A 20,540-nucleotide genomic window follows, 5' to 3' on the forward strand; every position below is an offset into this window, starting at 1 on the left:
AGATCATGACTAAAGCTGAAATTGTTCCTTATTTTTTGTATATTCCCATGTAAAACAGAATTATTTGTAGATGTCTCCATAGCTTTGTTCACTTTGGCATTAATCAGAAGTAATTTATTTACAGCTTATACTCATTTTAAAAATAGATGTTAGAATGACCCCAACAAGCATGGAGAAATATAATAAACAGTATAATAAATCTTAAGATAGTTCTAGTTAGGATAATATTTTATTTAATAGTTTTGTTTTCGCACACTACCCAACACTATAAGATTATCTTTATCTCACTGACATCAAGTAGAATGGCATAAGAGCCAGAAATGTTATAGGAAATGTAGTTTGACAGACTGAAGCACCTCTACAACAAATGGAAGAGTATCTCTTGATGTTTTTATGAGGCTGATTGTAGTTTCTGATGTGCTCTGTGTTACAGTGATACAGGGTCAGAATGGCTGGGGAGTGACTTACACCTCTACTCGGATCTGTGCCTTAAAAGGATCAACAGTGGAAATAAGATGCAACTACAGATACCCATACATAATAAATGGCCGTTATACTACAGTTGAGGAAACATTCTGGTTTACTCATATGAATGGAAATGTACCTGTGGATCTGAGAAAAGACTCAAGGTACACACGTCGTTTGCAGACCAGTTGTTCTAAAAACCGCTGCACTCTGAGAATCACAGACCTGAGAGAGAGCGACTCAGCTGAGTACAAGTTCATGTTCATAATAAACCAACCAGACGTAACATATACCGGTTCCCCTGGAGTCACTTTGTCTGTCACAGGTAACGTTTTCATGATGTTAATTATTTCCAAATGTTAAACATATAGGAACCAATAATATGAATGTGTTGTGTGTATATGTTTACAATTTTGTCTAAACAGTTCTGTTCCTTCTTCACAAATCCAGGTCCCAATGTGCAGGTTGGAAGACATTTGTATTTGACCTTGGCAGAGCTGCTTTGTCACAGCAGTTGTCATCTATCTAATCGTCCTTCCTACGTCTGGTACAAGAATGGAAAGATAATTCTGAGAAAACAATCTTATTTAGTCGACTTGGATTCTGCAGACAGTTATTCATGTGCTATAAAAGGACATGAGGATTTCCGCTCTCCTTCAGTGTGTGAGTTTACTCCACTGTGTCAGGAAAATAAACATGCAGACACACTGATATTACAATACAATTTAAATTTCAGACATAATCTCACTGGAGTCTTCTGTTTAGACACAGCAGTATTATTTCTAGAAAGAAAACAACAACTACCAGTAAAATGCAATATTAAAACTATGTTGTTATATAAATTCTTTCCTAAAGCATACCCTGCTTTATTGTCTGTTTTCCTCTACATGGGACCATAATTTATCATCAATTTATCAATCATGCTGTATTGAAGAAGACTTGAAACTAGTGATTGAGATCATAAACTCATTAGGAAAGTGTTTGTCTGAGGTAATAAATCATGTGAGAAGTCGGCTCATTGTATTGATTGATGCCAATGCAATCAGACTTCTTTTTGCTAGAAGTGGAGTTGCCCCCTCCTGGCCATTAGAAAGCATACAGGTGTAAGGCACTTTCATATTGGCTCTACATTTCAGACCATGAGGTTGCTGCTTGAGACTGACTCAGCAAACAGCAACTGAATACAACCAGCATCCTGTATATAGAGACAAATGTGTGGAGTTGGCTGTAAGTTTCCACCAGCAGTAGTCAAACCTGAGACAGCTCCAGGATAAGCACTCTGGACAGCAGCAGAATCAAAAAGAAACAAACACAGAGAAGTTTTAATGAAAATAGTCAATCGTCTATGATAAAATATTCTAAGAAGTAATTCATGTTCATCTCTTCTCCAGATGCTCCAAAGCTTCCCTCTGTGTCAGTGAGTCCCTCTGCTGAGATAGTGGAGGGCAGTTCAGTGACTCTGACCTGCAGCAGTGATGCTAACCCAGCAGCTAAACACACCTGGTACAAGGAGAACGAAAGGCTGCTCAGTGAAGAACCACAGCTTGTCTTCAGCTCCATTCACTCCTCTGACTCTGGAGAGTATTACTGTGCAGCTGAGAACGAGCTGGGGAGGAAAACATCTGAATACATCATTAATGTGAAATGTGAGTGAAACAACTTATTTAAAAATAACAAACATCCACCTACAGCAGAAGATTTTACTGATCATGTCCACATGCTTCAGCTCTACTTACTCACATTCACATTCTGCTGTAATTCACTGAGTTGCTCAGGAGATTTTAGGAGGCTAATGCAGTTTTGGGACTCAAACAATCACACGCCCATTTGTCAAACCACCTTCAAAGTCTAAAATGATGCTAAATACAGCAAATCACAATGATTACTAATTACAATGTAATTAGTAATCATTGTGTAATATTGTGCTACTGTACTAACACAACCTTAATCTATATTAATCTCTGTTAACACATCTCCTCCAGATGCTCCAAAGACTTCCTCTGTGTCAGCAAGTCCATCTGGAAAAATCATGGAGGGCAGTTCAGTGACTCTGACCTGTAGAAGTGATGCTAACCCAGCAGCTATAAATACCTGGTATAAGAAGAACCAATCACAACCTCAGGGTCTACAAGGCATTTATCATTTCAACTCCATCAGCCCTGATGACAGTGGGATCTACTACTGCAAGTCTGAGAATCAATATGGACAGCTCGGCTCTACGTCTCTCTCTATAGACGTCCACTGTAAGCACAAACACATTAGATGTTATGAATGAATGACTATATACTTATATATATTATTTTTACTACAATGGATTTAGAAAATGTCTGTAGGCCTTTTTTCTTGAAACTGGGTAAAAGCTTAAACCCCAACACAAAATGTAACACTTTGGTGGCGGTAGTGCAGTCCTGGCAAAGTGCTGTACACATGGAAAGTGGAGTTGGATCAAGAGTCATTAACATCCACTCATCAGTAGTTCTCATCCTCTTTTGAGTTGAATTTAAGTGTCCGGTCTGTGTGTAACAATAGGCCTGTCTGTCTGATGCATAATTATGTTGTTATTTGCTCAAGCAATTACAGCACGTTTAATCGGTCATATCTCACAAGCTTCCATGCATATAATCACACCACGACTGTGATAATGTGAAATTACATATTGACAAATTCCCTGTGATAATACCCTCTACACAATAGAAAAATATTATGATTCTTTAGAGGAAATCTTTAAAACAAAAATTACTTTAGGCCTATATTTTATTTCTATGGACTATTACTTAAATTTCAAATGCCCCGATAGCTAACTGACTGTGGCCACTATACACCTCTTGAAATTATTGCACTGTAAAGCTTGAAATCTGTATGTAAAATTTTACCAGTTGTGTGTAGAAAAACCACAGGAGGTCAATCACCTAACTCACCAAGCTTGACGTTGTGTTGAAAGACGTAATGTCACTAGTGAAAATTGCACGCAGCTCCTCTCTACTGTAAGTAAAACCATGTAAATTGCAATGCACATGTGTTTGCCAAAAAACATTGCTTTAAAAACTGAAGAAATAATGCTTTTTCCACAATGTAAGATGTTTTTGGGTTACTTTTTTGTGATTCATGTGGGAGTTTTTCTGTACAGAAAAGGGTCATAAAGAGGACACCTGTGGCCAAGTTTCATTTACAGGTCTATTGGTGGTTGTTATAGCCTGCTAGCTAGTTTTGTGGAGGACAACAGCCTCTCTCATGAAGCAGGATTTCTAAAACTGGAGGATAACAAAGTAACCACGAGGACTTCAGAATAATGATTCAAACTAATTGTATTGCTCTCTCCTAGCTTGTGGCTCTGTAAACAAATTTTGATAAGTTGTCTCTTATTTGTCCTCCAGATGCTCCGAAGCTTCCCTCTGTGTCAGTGAGTCCCTCTGCTGAGATAGAGGAGGGCAGTTCAGTGACTCTGACCTGCAGCAGTGATGCTAACCCAGCAGCTAATTACACCTGGTACAAGAAGAACCAAATACTGATTCAGGGAACAGAAGACAGTTATCATTTCACCTCTGTTAGCTCTAAGGACAGCGGGATCTACCACTGCAAGTCTGAGAATGAGTACGGCCAGATCAGCTCCACATCTGTATCCATAGATGTCCAGTGTAAGTACAAAACATCAGCAAAGCACTTCGACATACAATGTGTTTAATTACAGATATTGGATGTAAACATCTGTTGAGCTCAGACTAGTAGAAACAATATGTTTTAATGTAGCGTCACAAGGGGTTTAAAGGATCATTTAAGATTTTTTCAATTCTAACTTCATACTATAGAAGAGATACCTTCGTAGAGCAGCATCCATTCCAAAGTTCAACCTTCTCAGTTGGACAAATCAACTGTAACTTCCAAAATTAGTCTTTTTAGTGTAAAATTCCCTTTTTGTGTTTGTCCACGGATTCTTTGCTGAGCTCCAGCAGAAGGATTTGCCCCATTGGTGTCATCAGCACTGGCTGCGTTTCATATGCAAACCTTTGAGCAGTGGTAGACAAAGTGTTCAGAGACTTTACTTACTAATACCACACTGTAAAAATACACCCTGGACAGGTCACCAGTCCATCGCAGGGCCACACATAGACAAACAACCCCTCACACCTAAGGACAATTTAGGGTCACCAATTAACCTACACTGCATGTATTTGGATGGTGGGAGGAAGCCCACAGAGACACTGGGAGAACATGCAAACTCCACACAGAAAAGCTGGGGTAACCGGGGTTTGACCCCACAACCTTCTTGCTGTGAAGCGACAGTGCTAACCACCGCACCACCGTGCCGCCCGTAAAAATACTTTGTTAAAGTTCTGCATTGAAAATATTAGTAAAAGTATGCAAGTTTGATCAGGAAAAAGTATTCATAGTACTCAATGCAGAAAAATGTCCCCAGTGATTTACTCATTTGACGACGCTTTTATCCAAAGTGACTTACATTTGAGGAACAACATACAAGCATCAACAGAGCATCAAATACAGATCTACAACTGACAATACAAACTAGTAAGAGCAGCAATAAATACTAGTAAGAGCTCATAGTACATATCACATCAATGGGGTAAATACCTATGGAAGGAAGTAAGAGTTAACAAAAAGTGCAATCAAAACAAAAAAGTGCAATCAATAAAAGATCATTGTAGGGGATAGAAGAAGAACAGGAAGTGCAAGTTAGAGGTTAGGAGTTAGAGGTGTTATAAGAGGAAGTGTTCTCGGAAGAGATGAGTTTTCAAGAGCTTCTTGAAGTTAGAGAGGGACGTCCCTGCTCTGATGGCGTGTGGTAGCTCGTTCCACCATCGTGGTGTCACAGGTGAGAATAGCCGGGACTGGGATTGCTTTGTGCGAAGGGATGGCAGAGCCAGGCGGCATTCGTTAGAGGAGCATAGCGGCCGAGAAGGAATGTAAGTTTATATTATGGAGTTTAGGTAGATGGGTGCAGACCCAGTAGTCACACTGTATGCAAGGATTAGTGACTTGAATTTGATTCTGGAGGCCACGGGGAGCCAGTGGAGGTCACTGAGTAATGGAGTGACATGAGTCCTTTCAAAAACCAGACGCGTTGCTGCGTTCTGAACCATTTGTAAGGGTTTCACCGCACAAGCTGGGAGACCAGCTAGGAGGGCATGGCAATAGTCGATGCGAGAGATAACCATGGCCTGTACCAGAAGCTGGGTGGCGTACTGAGTGAGGTAGGGCCTGATTTTCCTTATGTTGTATAGAGAAAAGCGGCATGCCCGACAGACAGCAGCAACATGGTCTGAAAAGGACAGCTGGTCATCAATCATGACACCCAAGTTTCTCACCACCTTGACTGGAGTGATAGTTGCAGAGTCAATTTGTAGTTTGATGTTATGGTGGATAGATTGCTTGGCTGGAATGACCAAGAGTTAAGTCTTAGAGAGGTTTAGTTGAAGGTGGCAAGCCTTCATCCATGCAGATATGTCCGATAGACAGTCCGTGATCCGAGCCGAGATGGTGGGATCGCCTGGCGAGAAGGATAGGTAGAGTTGCGTATCGTCTGCGTAGCAGTGGTAAGAGAAGCCGTGCGAGCGAGTGATCAACCCCAGTGAGGTTGTGTAGATTGAGAAGAGAAGGGGCCCAAGCACTGAGCCTTGGGGCACCCCTGTGGAGAGGCAGTGGGAGGAGGATAATTGTCCTTGCCACAAAACATTGTAGGAATGCCCCGAGAGGTAGGATTTGAACCACAGGAGTGCTTTACTCGAGATGCCCATTGCTGAGAGAGCGGATAGCAGGATCCTGTGGTTCACTGTGTCAAAGGCAGTTGATAGGTCAAGTAGGATAAGAACCGAGGATTGGGCTGCAGCTTTAGCTGACCTTAGGGCTTCTGTTACAGACAGAAGAGCCGTTTCAGTAGAGTGGGCACTCTTAAAACCAGACTGATATGGATCTAGGAGGTCTGAGACCTGTTTGAATACTGCCCGTTCAATAGTTTTGGATAAAAAAGGTAGAAGAGGCACTGGTCGACAGTTGGGTCAAGTGAGGGCTTTTTGAGCAAGGGTGTAACCCAAGCCCTTTTGAAAGTGGTCTGGAAGGTTCCTGAAGCCAGAGAAGTATTTATCACATGAGTGATTGTCGGGACCACAGTAGGAGATATTGCTTTGAGGAGATTCGTAGGAATCGGGTCCAGTGGTCATGTAATTGGACGGCTACGGGTCAAGAGTTCTGATACTACGCTCTCTGTGAGAGGAGTAAATGAGGAGAGTGAACAACCAATGACCTGGGAGGGCAGAGGAAAAGATGTAGTAGGACTGCTACAATGGAAGAGTTTGAGTGTTTCAGAGAATTGGCTAGTTATAGCCTCCACTTTGAAGAAGAAGGGAGCAAAGGTATCAGCAGACAAGTTTGTGGATGGTGGAGGTGGAGGAGGATTTAGTAGCGCTTTAAAAGTGGAAAATAATTTCCTTGAGTCAGTAGCACTGCTTATTCTGTCATTATAGAACGCAGTTTTGGCAGCACTGATGCTTGTTGAGAAGGAGGATAGGAGGAATTGATAGCCCTTAAGGTCGGCGGGGTCTTTGGTTTTTTGCCATTGTCTTTCAGCCGCTCCGAGATCATTACGGAGCCCACGGATGGTATCAGTTAGCCACGGGTGGGAATGGTTTGGGCAAGCAGGCTTGGTGGATAGAGGACACAGGCTATCCAGGCACGAGCTTAGTGTAGAGCACAGAGATTGTGTGGCATCATTGACCTCAAGTGAGGAAAATGTGTTGAGGGTGGGTAGAGCGGAAGCTACCACTGAGGCAATGTGAGCGGAAGACAGGTAAGGAAGAATGGGCTTTTCCTGTAGGCATACCGTGAACTGAATGAAATAGTGGTCAGACACATGTAGAGGTGTGACTGTTAGGCACTCTGTGGCACAGTTTCGGACAAGAACGAGGTCAAGCACCTTGCCAGCTTTGTGGGTCAGGGGGCTGAGAACCTGTGTTAGATCAAAGGACTGAATCAGAGACAGGAAGTCTGCTGAGTTTGATTGAAGACTGCAGTGTGTCTAGCTCCTCCACAAAGTTACCCATTTGTCCTGGTGGACACTATATGACAATCACAAAGACCTTTACCGGAGCGGACACAAAGACAGCATGGTATTCGAAGGAGGCATATTGATTCTGGCGTAGCAGCTGTGTGAATTTCCATTTGTTGGAAATTAAGAACCCAATCCCACCCCCTTTCCCAGACGGCCGGGGGGTGAATGAGTAATTGGTGGACAGCGCAGCGGGGTAGCAGAGTTTTCTGGTTTGATCCAGGTCTCAGTAAGCGCCAGTAGCCTGAGAGATAATGTGTTAGCATAAGCAGTGATGAAGTCAGCTTTGTTGACTGCCGACCGGCAGTTCCATTACCCAACAGACAAGTAAACAGATGTGGGTGGTGCCTGTTTCAAAGGCTTGAGGAGTGCCTGGTTATAGATTATACTACTACTACTACTACTACTATAGTACTCATGCATTCATGTAAAATCAGGATTTTAATGTTGAAGTTGGTTGAGGTGGAGATCATTTTGAACTATTTTGTATTGGACTGCAAAAAATAATTATTTTTTATTATTCTCAGATGCTCCAAAGCTTCCCTCTGTGTCTGTGAATTCCTCTGCTGAGATAGTGGAGGGCAGCTCAGTGACTCTGACCTGCAGCAGTGATGCTAACCCAGCAGCTAAATACACCTGGTACAAGGAGAATGAAGACTCACCAAAAGCATCAGGACAGAACTTCACCATCACTGACTTGAGAGCTGAACACAGTGGGAATTATTACTGTGAAGCGCAGAACAGAAGAGGACGTCATAACTCCACCTTACATCTGATTGTTGTGGCAGGTAAATCATGCTCATTAAACTAGATACACACCTGTTCTCTTCCACATAATTTTTTTGCAAGGTCTGTCCTGCAGGCTCTATCATCAGGTGATTCACTTCAACACCGGGTTGGCAGCTATGCTCAAAATTCCAAGACATGTGGTTGAAGATTTGATAATTCGAGTACAAAGTCAATCATTAATCTTAAACTTGAGTTACAAAACAATCAGACCCACAATTAGCTGTTGTATAAGCATTAAGGACCACCAATATATTGGCACAGGGGTGGTTATACTGCCTCAAACACCTTATTTTGTACTATTGGCAAGATCGGTTTGTCATGTTATGGAAATACAGTTCACATAAGTCATCATTCAGAATGCTTTAATCTGAAGATTTTATTTCCAGTTATGAACCAAAACCACCTGCAATTCCATAATTAATTGTCAGTCTTTCTGTTTGTCAACTGTTTCCTAGGTTCAATGAAATCCGCAGCTGCTGGATCAATAACTGCTATTTTTCTGGCTCTCTTATTCCTCGGTGCTTTCCTATTGATTGGGTGAGCAGTTCAGTTTTACTGTGATTATATTCAGTAATGCACCTTAGATCCAGTCAGTTCAGTAATTTCACATGATGATTTGTTTGTTTGTTCATTTATGCTCCTCTCCAGAAGAAAGAGATACTCAGACCAAACTACAGCGCCTGGAGAGAGACAAGACAACACAGCACAGGTGAGGAAGAAGAGTTCAGGTATTCCATTAAGATGGTCCACTCCCACCTGAAAATTTGATTTGTCCTTCATGTCCCTCTTGGATCTTCATTCACCCAAGCTAAACCTGTATCAGCCTCTCATCTTTCATCCTGTTAATTTCCATGTGATAAACCTATAGCCATATGTCTGTGTCACAACCTTGTTTTTCTTTTCCCAGTCATAAATTATAAAGTGCTGAGACAGGGGCCCTTTCAGTGCTGTGGGATATACCTATCCATGTTAGCTTTTTGAAAATAAATAAATCCTTGAATTGTATTTACCTCCAATGGTGACAAGTCAGAATTACAATGACAGAAACAGAAGTGACCTCAAACTTTAGCTTTGACAATGAGGTTGGTGATTACACAACAGATGACATAACATAAATGTTGACCACCGAAATATGTATTTGTGAAGTTAGAACAATCCCCTGACCTTTAAACCTGCAGATGTTTTATTCAATGGTCATGGTGCTGAAGGCCAATAAAGATCATACTTAGCCACTTACCTCTGAAGATAAGTACTTAAGTACTCTTCTTTATGCAATTGTTGCCTTTCAGCTAAACATGGGTTTACTGGGCAACAACCCTTCAGCTGCAGCACAGAGAAAACCAGCAGAGGAGTCAGACAATCTTCACTATGCCAGCGTAAGCTTCTCTAAAAACCAGGAAGATCCTCTCTACTCCAACATCAGGCCAGCTCAGCCCAACAGACACAAGAATGAAGAAGAGGAGGACGAAGATGGTGTGGAGTACAGTGCTGTCAACTTTATGGGTGCGAGTGCTTCAGCAGAGTGAGTCATTTTGAACCTGTTCTTAGTTAATATTAGGAGTTTTTCACAATTGTTCATAGTTCTCTAAATAAGTTTTTTCATTCACAGATTAAGACGTCAAGAGGCTGTGGAGGATTCATCTTCACTGTACAGCACAGTGACCAAAAAAACAAGACTATAAACACAACATGAAATAAATTACTTTTTTTTTTGTCCACTGTGTCTGATTTTTATTTCTATGACTTATTTGTTATTCATATATCTACTGTATATCATTTTTGTGGAGCATTAATGGAACTACATTGTAATCTTGTTAAACAAAGTAAATTGATAAATAAATTTTCCTTGTAAGTATTTGCTCATGCTATGGTTGGCTAATATTATTACTCGTAATGGTTTGTTTGGAATATGAGGATGATAATACTGGTGTGTGTTTCTCCAGACCACTTTAAACTCAGTTTTCTCAGCTTTTAAGACAACATGGATAACTGTTATGGCCATACAGCTATGTTTCTTGTATGTGTTTTGTTGTGTGCTATCTATCCTGTGCTCCTCCAGGTACCCCCTCCTCCCCCCAAAAGCTATTTTTCAGGTTCCATTTTTCTGACTGTAAAGTTTTCCCTTTTTTTGGTTAGTTGTAATAAAAAAACTGACAGTTTTCTGTTCTTTCTTTTCCCCCTGGTCATTTTTTAACGTAATACTCCCGGTAAACCCTGGACATCCTTGGGACCTAACAACAACTCTGGAAAAGTGGACCTTGAGACAGCAGTGCTTTCCAATGTCAAGAATGATCTTTCAATTGCATTGCATGCATATTTTCAGGAGATCAATTGAGCAGCCAGCTGCGGTTGTTAGAGCCTCTGTTGATCTCAGTGACAGACGAATGAGGAAGCTGACACTGCTAGCTTGAAATATCCCACATTTATCTGCTCATAAACTGAATTGTGACATCAGGTGAAAGCATATCTTCATTTTATTCTTTTGATGGAAAATTATCCTTTTTTAAGTAGGGTGCTGTGACGTGGAGGCCGAATATCTACAGTACATTAGGACGTTCATGCATATTTTAAAAAACAATGGAAAGTAATTTGTTCTTTTGGAGATGTACAGGCATTCATCTGTTTATGTATGTTAATAACATAGAGGAAGGAAGCCAGGCCGGCTGGAATCAACTGACTCACACAACTGTGGTAACCTCAACTGAGTAAGACAACTTTCTTAAGCACATCTGTTTATTGATTTGAATAACTGAAAGACTGCACAATATGTCTCGTGCAATGTATCTTTGTGATATGTTTTAACAGACAGACAGATCAACCAAGCAGCTATGTGTTTAACAGCAGGAGCGAGAGGGTTTCTTGTCTTCCTCATCTCTGTGTCAGGTACTGCATATCTACATTTACATTTTAGGGTATTTAGCATGCTAATTTTAGTTAAAGGACATCGAGGGAAGTAGGTTTAACCTAAATTTATTGAGTGATTACCAGGAATTGGTCCCTGGAACACCCATAGAATTGATCATCTTGTTATACGATATTATATTTACCATTAAAACTCAGCAACAGCAGCCAATTGCTTACTATAAAATTGTAATCAAAAAATGGATCTTATTTCAGTTATGTTCCGTCTGTATCTTAGGATATAGAAAGTTTAAAATAGTCAGTCTAAGAAACAAACAAACAGAGTCTCGGTTCTGCTCAGTTGGTTTGACTGAATGTACATTTTCCCAGCTAACAGAAACTAATAAGCCAGCTGGGTTTTATATGTACTAATATCAGGCCAAATATTAAGAAAACAAAAAAAACAACCAATGCCAATAAAAGGAGGAAGAGAGTGGAGTCTTTTTTAAATGTACAGCTATGTGTTTGTGTAGAGTATAGTTATATTGAATATTGTTGCATTATGCGAATAAGGCTTAAAAATGGTGGAGTGCTCATTTTGAAAAGAGAATACTCTACGCTGACATTAACATTTCACTATCATTTTACATGTGTACTTAACCTAATGAGCCCAGTTAACATGATAGTGTTCTGACCTAAATGTGCCAGTATTACACATTATATTACCAACATACTGGCATACTGAGTTTCACATCCGTGTTCTGCATTTCTCTTTAGTTTCACACTGTTCACCTGACCACTTACAGGAAACAAACAAAACAGACACATTTCTTCCATTACGCACTTTTCTAATAATACATTTTCTGTTCCTTCATCTCATGAGCTTTAAAGTTTCGATGCACTCCTGTTCTTCCACTGTCTCTTCAAATGATATGCCCTGGTTTAATGCAGATACTAAATGTCCCTTTTAAATAGATACATTTAAGAACAAAATAAATGTAGTGTGAATGATGCAATAATTTTTCTTAATGATCTGTCTCATCTTTAATGCTCACATCCAACTCCATCTCATGTAGAAAAACAAAACACACAAAACGGAGCATTGAAATGAAATAAATATGATAGGAGGGTGTATAAACGGGGCCTTCTCTGGGCACTAAGATGCAAATCTAGAGTGAGGCTTCACACACATTGCTCATGGACCCTGTCGTGTCCTTTGAGCCACGGGAGCCCCTTCGCACCACATCACTAATAATGCCTGCAATAATCAGACCACCTGATTAAAGCTTGCACACGAAACGGTTGTATTGAACTGCTTTTGGTTGTGTACATATGTAGGCTACTTGTTAAAAAACATATACCTTTCCTGATAATAAGCATGTGGAAGTCACGAGGGTGGATGAGCATGTATGGAGGAGACACAGTCACAGACCTGATGTTTGCCTTATTCTTAACCGTAACCATGTTTTTTTCTATAACCTTACACATCAAAACTTTTGTTTCCATGTGCCTGTATTGTAGAAAATTAGCCTTTTACAAACGTTGGCACCAAAGGGCTAACGCTAAAGTTGCTATGTGGCTGTGTTTTAATGGCTGGGTTGTTTGTTTTGGAGAGGAGACTACCTCGGAGGTAATTTAGAACCCTGTCAGGGCACTGAAGTGGAGCACAACGCTCATCAGCTGTTAGCTGTAAACACTATAACTAAAGTAGGGTTGCCACCCATCCCTTAAAATACGCAATTGTCCCGTAGAGAACTAAGTAGCGCGTCCCGTTTTGAATCAATACAGGACACATATTTCCAAGTTGTCATGCAAATCATTGCACCCGCATTCTGTGAAGACTTGTCCTTTTCTACCCCTGATTGGGTAATACTCACTGCCATTGTAGGTTTTTATTAATACCGTCAGGTTCAGAGCCAACCGGAGTCAGATAAGGGTGAGTCTCTTGGCAGAGAGTTGAGTTGAAATAACGGTGGCGGCAGCAAATTTTCTGATTGATTACTCTGGATTTCATATGAAGCCTATTTGTTAAGGAATATTGTTACAATGTAAGAGATACACATTTAATTATGAAATATGAAATATACAAACATGCTTAACCAATCTATAGAATTGCATCCTTCATTAACAACAGACTGAATAAAAACTGAAAATATAAATACAGAAATAAATATACTGACCAATCATATAAACTGTTTAAAATAGAGAAATGTTTGGATGGTTTTACTGCAAACAATGACAAATATTTTTGCCAAAATCTGTGTTCACACCACACTTTACAATTACTCAAGTTCATTAGCAATTTTTCATCCTGTCCAACAGCCACATCATCAGCATCTCAGCATCAACTGTTACACGGAAAGGATATTTTCCAGAATGACCAACAAAGTGACAGCAGCAAGAACAGGAGCTTATTAGAGCATATTCAGTATCAACTTTGATCAGTCCTCTTCGTACTGTAGCAGCTACTCAGTGCTGCACGAGTACTCAACTACAGTTCTGACAAGAAAACATTTACAAAATAAAGTAGCCCTAACATGCTGAAATACTGCACATGAGGACTACTACTTCTGGTCCACTGATGTTCATGATGTTCATGGAAAATACATGTTGATTTAATAAAATACAGTTCACATCTCACACATTCCTCTAAAAGCCTATTTATTTTGTGGTCTCACTGTCACACCTTCTTGGCTTATGTTTATTATTGTCATAGCTGTGTATTCAGCGCCTGTAAATGCGCCTCAAAACGAAGTGTTCAACACAGTCTGAAAAGAGGATCTGCAGCAATGTGCAGTACGAAAAAATATATGGTGTTTTTTTTTTTTTTATTAAGCAGTGTAAACCTGTTCGGTTACAACCCTTAAATAGGATTTTGAACCTGAAAATGAGCATAATACCACCTCTTTAATGTTGTTATCAGTCTGATTGTAGTTTCTGATGTGCTCTGTGTTACAGTGATACAGGGTCAGGATGGCTGGGGAGTGACTTACACTTCTACTGAGATCTGTGCCTTAAAAGGATCAACAGTGGAAATAAGCTGCACCCTCACATACCCATCCAGAATAAATGGCCGTGATACTAAAGTTGAGGAAACATTCTGGTTTACTAAATTCCAGGATAAAGAACCGGTGGATCTGAGAACAGACTCAAAGTATGCAGGTCGTGTGGAGTATCACTGTGATAAAAAAGACTGCACTCTGAGAATCACAGACCTGAGAGAGAGCGACTCAGCTGAGTACAAGTTCAGGTTCATAACAAACCAGCCAGATGGAAGATTTACTGGTTCACCTGGAGTCACTTTGTCTGTCACAGGTAACATTTTTGTTGGAAACCATGTAAGTTAGCTCCAAACGCTCAACAAGTGATGTGCTTATTACGGCCCGGCGCCATGAGGGGGCAGAAGGGGGCTTTGCCCCCTCAGTTGCATTTCATGCCCCCTCCCCCCAGTCTAGAACCACCAATGGGCAAAATTTACCTGCTGCTGTTTTTTAATTGTAGCCTAGGAGTTAAAAGAAATAGCTTGCGACTTGACAATGAAATAGGCTAGTGGTATTTTTCGTTCTTGTCTTAAACTCTAAAAACTATGGCAGTAGGGGGCTGTAGGCTAAAGACCTGTGGTGGATGTAGAACAGGGGTCTCAATTATATAAACGTGCTCAGAAACCTCACTAAAAGTGTGTCCAAAAGACAAAATGTCTTAGGCCTACGCCAAAAAAATAAAAAATAAAAAAAAAATAAAAAAATCTGACTTATAAAACCGTGCATATGCACCCTTGTAAGCTTGTTCCCTTTATAAATCACAATCAACTTGAAATGTGGCCTATGTGAAGAAGCGCCATATCTGATCCCTTCAAACGTTTACAACTGTCTAAAATTGGTCAGTGGAATTAATATTAATACGTACTGACTGCGAGAAGAAAAGGAGACAAACTCTGGCAGAGGAGCTACACAACGAGATTTAACTCAGTGGTTAAACTGTCATATAACACAAAACAGATGGCTCTCACAAGATGTTTACAAATGCGGGCGTGGTTATTTTCCTTGGCATTCCTCCTGAGTAGTGACGTCACTGGCCGGAGGGGGACACACATACGCAAGATGAGATGACACCGGTACTAATATGGATTCCCCCGAGAGTAAACCAACATCTGTGTTTAAACATGTATTCAGGTTAAGCAAACAATCCACTCACTTGTGACTTGTTGTAAACAACGATGAAATAGTATTATTTATATTATAATAGTATATTTTCCAGAACAAACAGCGCATCACATCCATACCAGCGTTTGGCTCGATTAGGAAGCTAACATATAATAACAATATAGTGTGAAACTATGCACTAGTATTTGCGCGACTGACGCATTGAAAACGGCTTCAATTTAAATGTAATTTGTCCTCCTGTTCATCTTGAGAATAAATTGTACAGCATACAAGTAATTAATATGATTCCTGGTTAAATGGTCCAACACCTTTGAGGCGTTCTTTTGCAGATACAGAATATCCGCTTGTGTTTATTATCCTCAGTCATGGTTCTTCTTGTGCGCCGCATATTATCCTAAATTATGCTGGGTTTTTTTTGTTTGTTTGTTTTAATTTTATATAGGGAACTTCAGGGAGAATCAATAAAACAAGTGTCTGATTATTTAGAAAGGCTTTAGGCTTTAAGCCTATACTGCTCAGAGGTAATATTTAGATATATTTTACACAGTTGTAGGACTATTCATTTCAAACAGTTTCATCCTTCTGCCGTGTGAGTATATCTACTTATTGTATTGTCATCTTCTGTGTTTCTTTCTTAGACCGATCATGTGTTTTGCCTGCAACATCTTAATTATTAGCTATACAAAATACGTCAGGGCCAAAGTCTTTTTCCCCCCTGTTTTATACTGCACAACATGAGCGTTGGACATTCGGATGTGATTTAAACTGACATAGATGTCACCCTATCTACTATCCTAACAATAGGAGAAAGTTTTAATTATCAATCTCAGAGAGTGAATATTATTAAATCTGCATCACCAGACCTTTTGGTAGCGTTATGCGAAATAGCTTACAATGTTTTAAAAGGTAAAATTCCTTTAAATAAGACACAGAATCAAAAATTTAATTTAAAGGTTTGCGCTTCAAAGAAAAAGAAGAGGTTGCTTAAACACTCTGGCGGTTTTCTTCTCCCCCTCCTGAGTATCGCTGTGCCTTTTATAAAGAGTCTTATTGGTTCAAGATAAACTTAGATGACTATGGAGTATGCACAAAAAATGTTTTTGGTATCTAAACAGCTTGATCTTTTAAGAAGACCTCCGGCACACGAGTCCATTCCAGAAACTGTTGAAAATGACCTGGATCGTACTATAAAAGACATTCTGGATCAAAAGACTGAAGATCTTCATGAAAAAGCAAAAAAGATTTGCATGTGAACGTGCACGCCCTTTGCTGGCCTTTATTTACTACTACTTTAGGGGCGCATTACTGTGACACTGTGCGCATTTACGCACGAGGCACATCAGCCTAATTTCATTGATTATTAAAATCTCCTGACACGCCGACAGGATCGGTCAGGATCTAAAGTTAATAATGTTCTGTGTTCTTTTACAAATCCAAAAGCTCTCACACAGTCCAGGTTCATCCAGAGAAACTGTTTGGAGTAAAACAGCCATCCTCCTGATCATTCCTCCATCAGAGCGTCTAAATTATTTCAGAAGCTAAAAGTTGAATTCTGCTTCCTCTGGAGTTTCCTCTGTCATGTAAAGTTTAGAACTTCAGGTTTTGTCTTTTTTTACTGCTCAAATACTCCTAGATGTTTGTTGCGACTTTATTGCGCACATGATGTTTAAAATGACCGACAGCACTCTCTCTAATCATGAAATTAAATCGTTAAAGAAAACACTCATACATCAATAAAACACAAAATAAAGAATTGTAGGGGAGAGATGTTACCCACGACTCGTACATCATAGTTTATATTAACGCAGTGCAGTGAGGATCCAGACGTTTCATAGAGGACACAGCGTCTGTCTGTTAACAGACTGGAGCTCTCTCATAAACTGCAGAGCAGCATAGCATCACAGGCTTCATGATCAGAGATGGTTTTTTGATCACGTCCACACTTCTGTCCATATCCCCTCTCTGCTGTGAGTCTGCAGTTCAATCAGTCAACTGGTGTTTTTCATAATGCGCTGTTCATACGCTATAATGGCAATGTGCCAAAGTTCAAGCGCACCTGGCTTTAAACAGGAGATGACGCTGATTGGTGTATTGCATGTTATGCCCTACACACCCATGACTAATTCACAGACTAAGTACGACCCTTTTGATCCACGCATCCGGCACACAGACCTTTTTTTCTGCCGTCAAACGAGCAAAATTGGAGTTGGAGACGCCCCAAACGCAACTGCGCCATGCGCTTCACGCCGTGAAGGGCCCTGTGTATTGATATATATATAAAAAGTATATATTTGTCCCCTCGCCAATTTTAACTGCCCCCTCAGTCACTTCATCCTGGTGCCGGGCCTGGCTTATTATCATGTGTATACACTGAAAGTCTAAAATTATATTTTGTTTCTTTACAAACAGGTTTGCAGGTGCAGTGGAACAGGTTGAAATCATGCCTATATGAAGACTGTATATGGGCACAGGTTAAGTGTCACAGCAGCTGTCATCTATCTGATCAAACCTCCTACATCTGGTACAAGAATGGACAGAAAATTGACAAAGAAGCACCTTCTTATTCAGACTACTTTTATTCTGCAGACAGCTATTCCTGTGCCCTTACAGGACATGTGGATTTTCCTTCTCCTTCAGTGTGTGAGTTCACTCCACAATCTTCTAATAATGTGACGCTGTTTTGAACATTTTAGTTGATGTTCTGTATCATGATTTCATGTATCTTTTAACATGAGCGACCCCTTCCACAGCAATACAACCAGCTGTGAGGAGAGGCATATATTTTTTATAATAATAATCAAAAATATTTTATTTTCAGGTGTCTATGGTGAAACCTGCAACAGAGTGACTTACACTGACAGAAGCATCTGTGCCATCAAAGGCTCATCAGTGGACATTTCTTGTACTTACAACAGTTATTACACAGATATCAGATCTAAATTCTGGTTCAGTCCTGAACGTAGTCTTCAGTGGCAGAATCCCTCACAGCCTGAGGACCTTAGTGAAGACTCCCAGTATGCAGGTCGTGTTCAGGTCCTTGAAACAGAGAGAGGACGCTCCACTCTGAGAATCACTGACCTGAGAGAGAGCGACTCAGCTGAGTATCACTTCAAATTCACAGCAGGAAGATTTGAATGGTGGAGTAGTTTACCTGGTACAACTCTGACTGTCACAGGTACTGATGAACACAAACTGATCATGTAGTTAATGTAGCACAATTGAATGTTGAAATAGATGTATTTGAGATAAAGGGGAAGTTTAACGCAAGGGAAACTATCAAAATAAAATAGAAAATGCAGTTTTAAACAAATGTAAGCTCACTGACGAGAAGTTAGTTGCAGTTAAGAGTGTGCGGTTTTATGTTCAGTATGTTTTATATACATAGACCATTTGTGTGATTAAATAAGAGACTAAACTCTTCATAGGAAAGTGGTAGATTTTGCATGGTGTGTTCATATTATTAACACTGAACATTTTCAGTGTTTTAGGTTGTAGTTATACAGGCAACTCTGTGTGTAATTGACAGTAACATTCCTATTCATTCTTCACAGATCCAGATTTACAGGTGCAGGTGATCTGGTCTTCTACTGGTCCAAAACTGATTTGTCACAGCAGCTGTCTTCGTGGTCGTTCCTCTTTTGTTTGGTACAAGAATGAAAATAAAATTATGTATGAAACATCTCCTTCTTACAGAGGATACATTGATCCTACGGATAGTTATTCCTGTGCCTATAAAGATCACCGCTCTCTTCCAGTGTGTGAGTTTACTCCATTATTTCACAAACAAAATGTAATCTAGTAGAAACCTAATACCAGATATATTCAATATTTATACTGGAACAATTGCTTACATCACTATTTGTATGTGATGTGATATGGATTAGCTGCTGAAGATATTTGTGTCAGGACTTGGTGGAACCAAAAACAGCTAAATAGAGAGTGAATATTGGATTTACATTCATCAATCCAGCATAGCATAGTAATGTAACAGTAAATGCAGTGAAGAAGCCTGCAAAATATGTTAACAAATGCTGCTCCATCGCCACCCACTATATAAATTAATTAATACATTTTACATGTAGAACAATACAAGAAAGTTGACTGCAAGCTGGCCAATAACATTTAAACAACAACTACTACATCTAAGCTAAAGCTGTCTTGGCAACAGGACAAGCAAACAGGATTAATAGCGTTTATAGACATTATTGAGACCTTGCTAACACTCTGGCATGATAATTAGTGAGTAACATTCAGTGAATAACACACTGTCATATTAAGGTTTGTTCGCATTATCTCCTACAGATGCTCCAGTAGTTCCTTCAGTGTTGATGATACCCACTGGTGAAATAGTGAAGAACAGTTCACTGTCTTTGACCTGTGTCAGTGATGCTAACCCAGTGGCTAAATATTCCTGGTACAAGAAGAACAAAACACTTCTAAGTAAAGAACCACAGCTTGTCATCAGCTCTATCCAGTCCTCTGACTCTGGTGAATATTACTGCACAGCTGAGAATGAGCTGGGAAATACGAGATCTAAATATGTTTTTATTAATGTGAAATGTGAGTAAAAACATCTTAATTCCCTCACAGACATTTTATTTAAAAGCAAAATATAGTTTAAATCTGTCTGCAGCTGTAGTTGACTGAGCAGCACCAGAAGATGTCGTAGTTTTAATTACTGTTGTTCAGATGATTCAAACTTAATTTTTCATCACAAGACCTCTTCCAAATTCATAAAAATCTATTTGAATAAATTTCTTTCAGATGGTCCAAAGACCTCCAATGTGTCAGTGAGTCCCTCTGCTGAGATAGTGGAGGGCAGCTCAGTGACTCTGACCTGCAGCAGTGATGCTAACCCAGCAGCTAATTATACCTGGTACAAGGAGAATCAAATACTGTTTCAAGGACCAGAAGGCATCTATCATTTTACCTCCATCAGCTCCGTGGACAGTGGGATCTACTACTGCAAGTCTGAGAATCAGTACAGAGAGATCAACTCTACTATTCTCGACTTAGATGTCCAGTGTGAGTAGAAAACATCAGCAAATAACTAAAACACTCAACAGTGGTTGTAAAAGTGTGTTTAAGACATTTACATCTTATAAAGAAACAACACAGTCTGCAGCTGTAGGAAGTACCTCCAGCACACATACTGTATAAGTGGTTGGGGTTGACTCTGTATCACTTACTATGGATCTAAGATAGTGAACTTCACACTGTGTTTG

At 39.9% G+C, this 20,540-nt stretch overlaps 1 protein-coding gene across 1 annotated transcript in view; it reads left to right on the plus strand.

The window, feature by feature from the left end:
* The first annotated feature begins 588 nt into the window (after positions 1-588).
* The window catches only part of LOC123958076 (hemicentin-1-like), a 57,963-nt gene continuing 38,011 nt past the window's right edge, over positions 589-20,540 (plus strand). The window contains exons 1-9 of the mRNA XM_046031310.1: positions 589-629; positions 916-929; positions 1,075-1,128; positions 1,857-2,111; positions 2,448-2,708; positions 3,840-4,100; positions 8,050-8,310; positions 14,111-14,467; positions 17,725-17,955. Of these exons, the coding sequence (XP_045887266.1) occupies positions 589-629; positions 916-929; positions 1,075-1,128; positions 1,857-2,111; positions 2,448-2,708; positions 3,840-4,100; positions 8,050-8,310; positions 14,111-14,467; positions 17,725-17,955 (1,735 nt within the window). The remainder of the gene's footprint in view (positions 630-915; positions 930-1,074; positions 1,129-1,856; positions 2,112-2,447; positions 2,709-3,839; positions 4,101-8,049; positions 8,311-14,110; positions 14,468-17,724; positions 17,956-20,540) is intronic.

This window comes from Micropterus dolomieu, linkage group LG01 (genome assembly GCF_021292245.1).
Source record: "Micropterus dolomieu isolate WLL.071019.BEF.003 ecotype Adirondacks linkage group LG01, ASM2129224v1, whole genome shotgun sequence".
NCBI lineage: Eukaryota > Metazoa > Chordata > Actinopteri > Centrarchiformes > Centrarchidae > Micropterus > Micropterus dolomieu.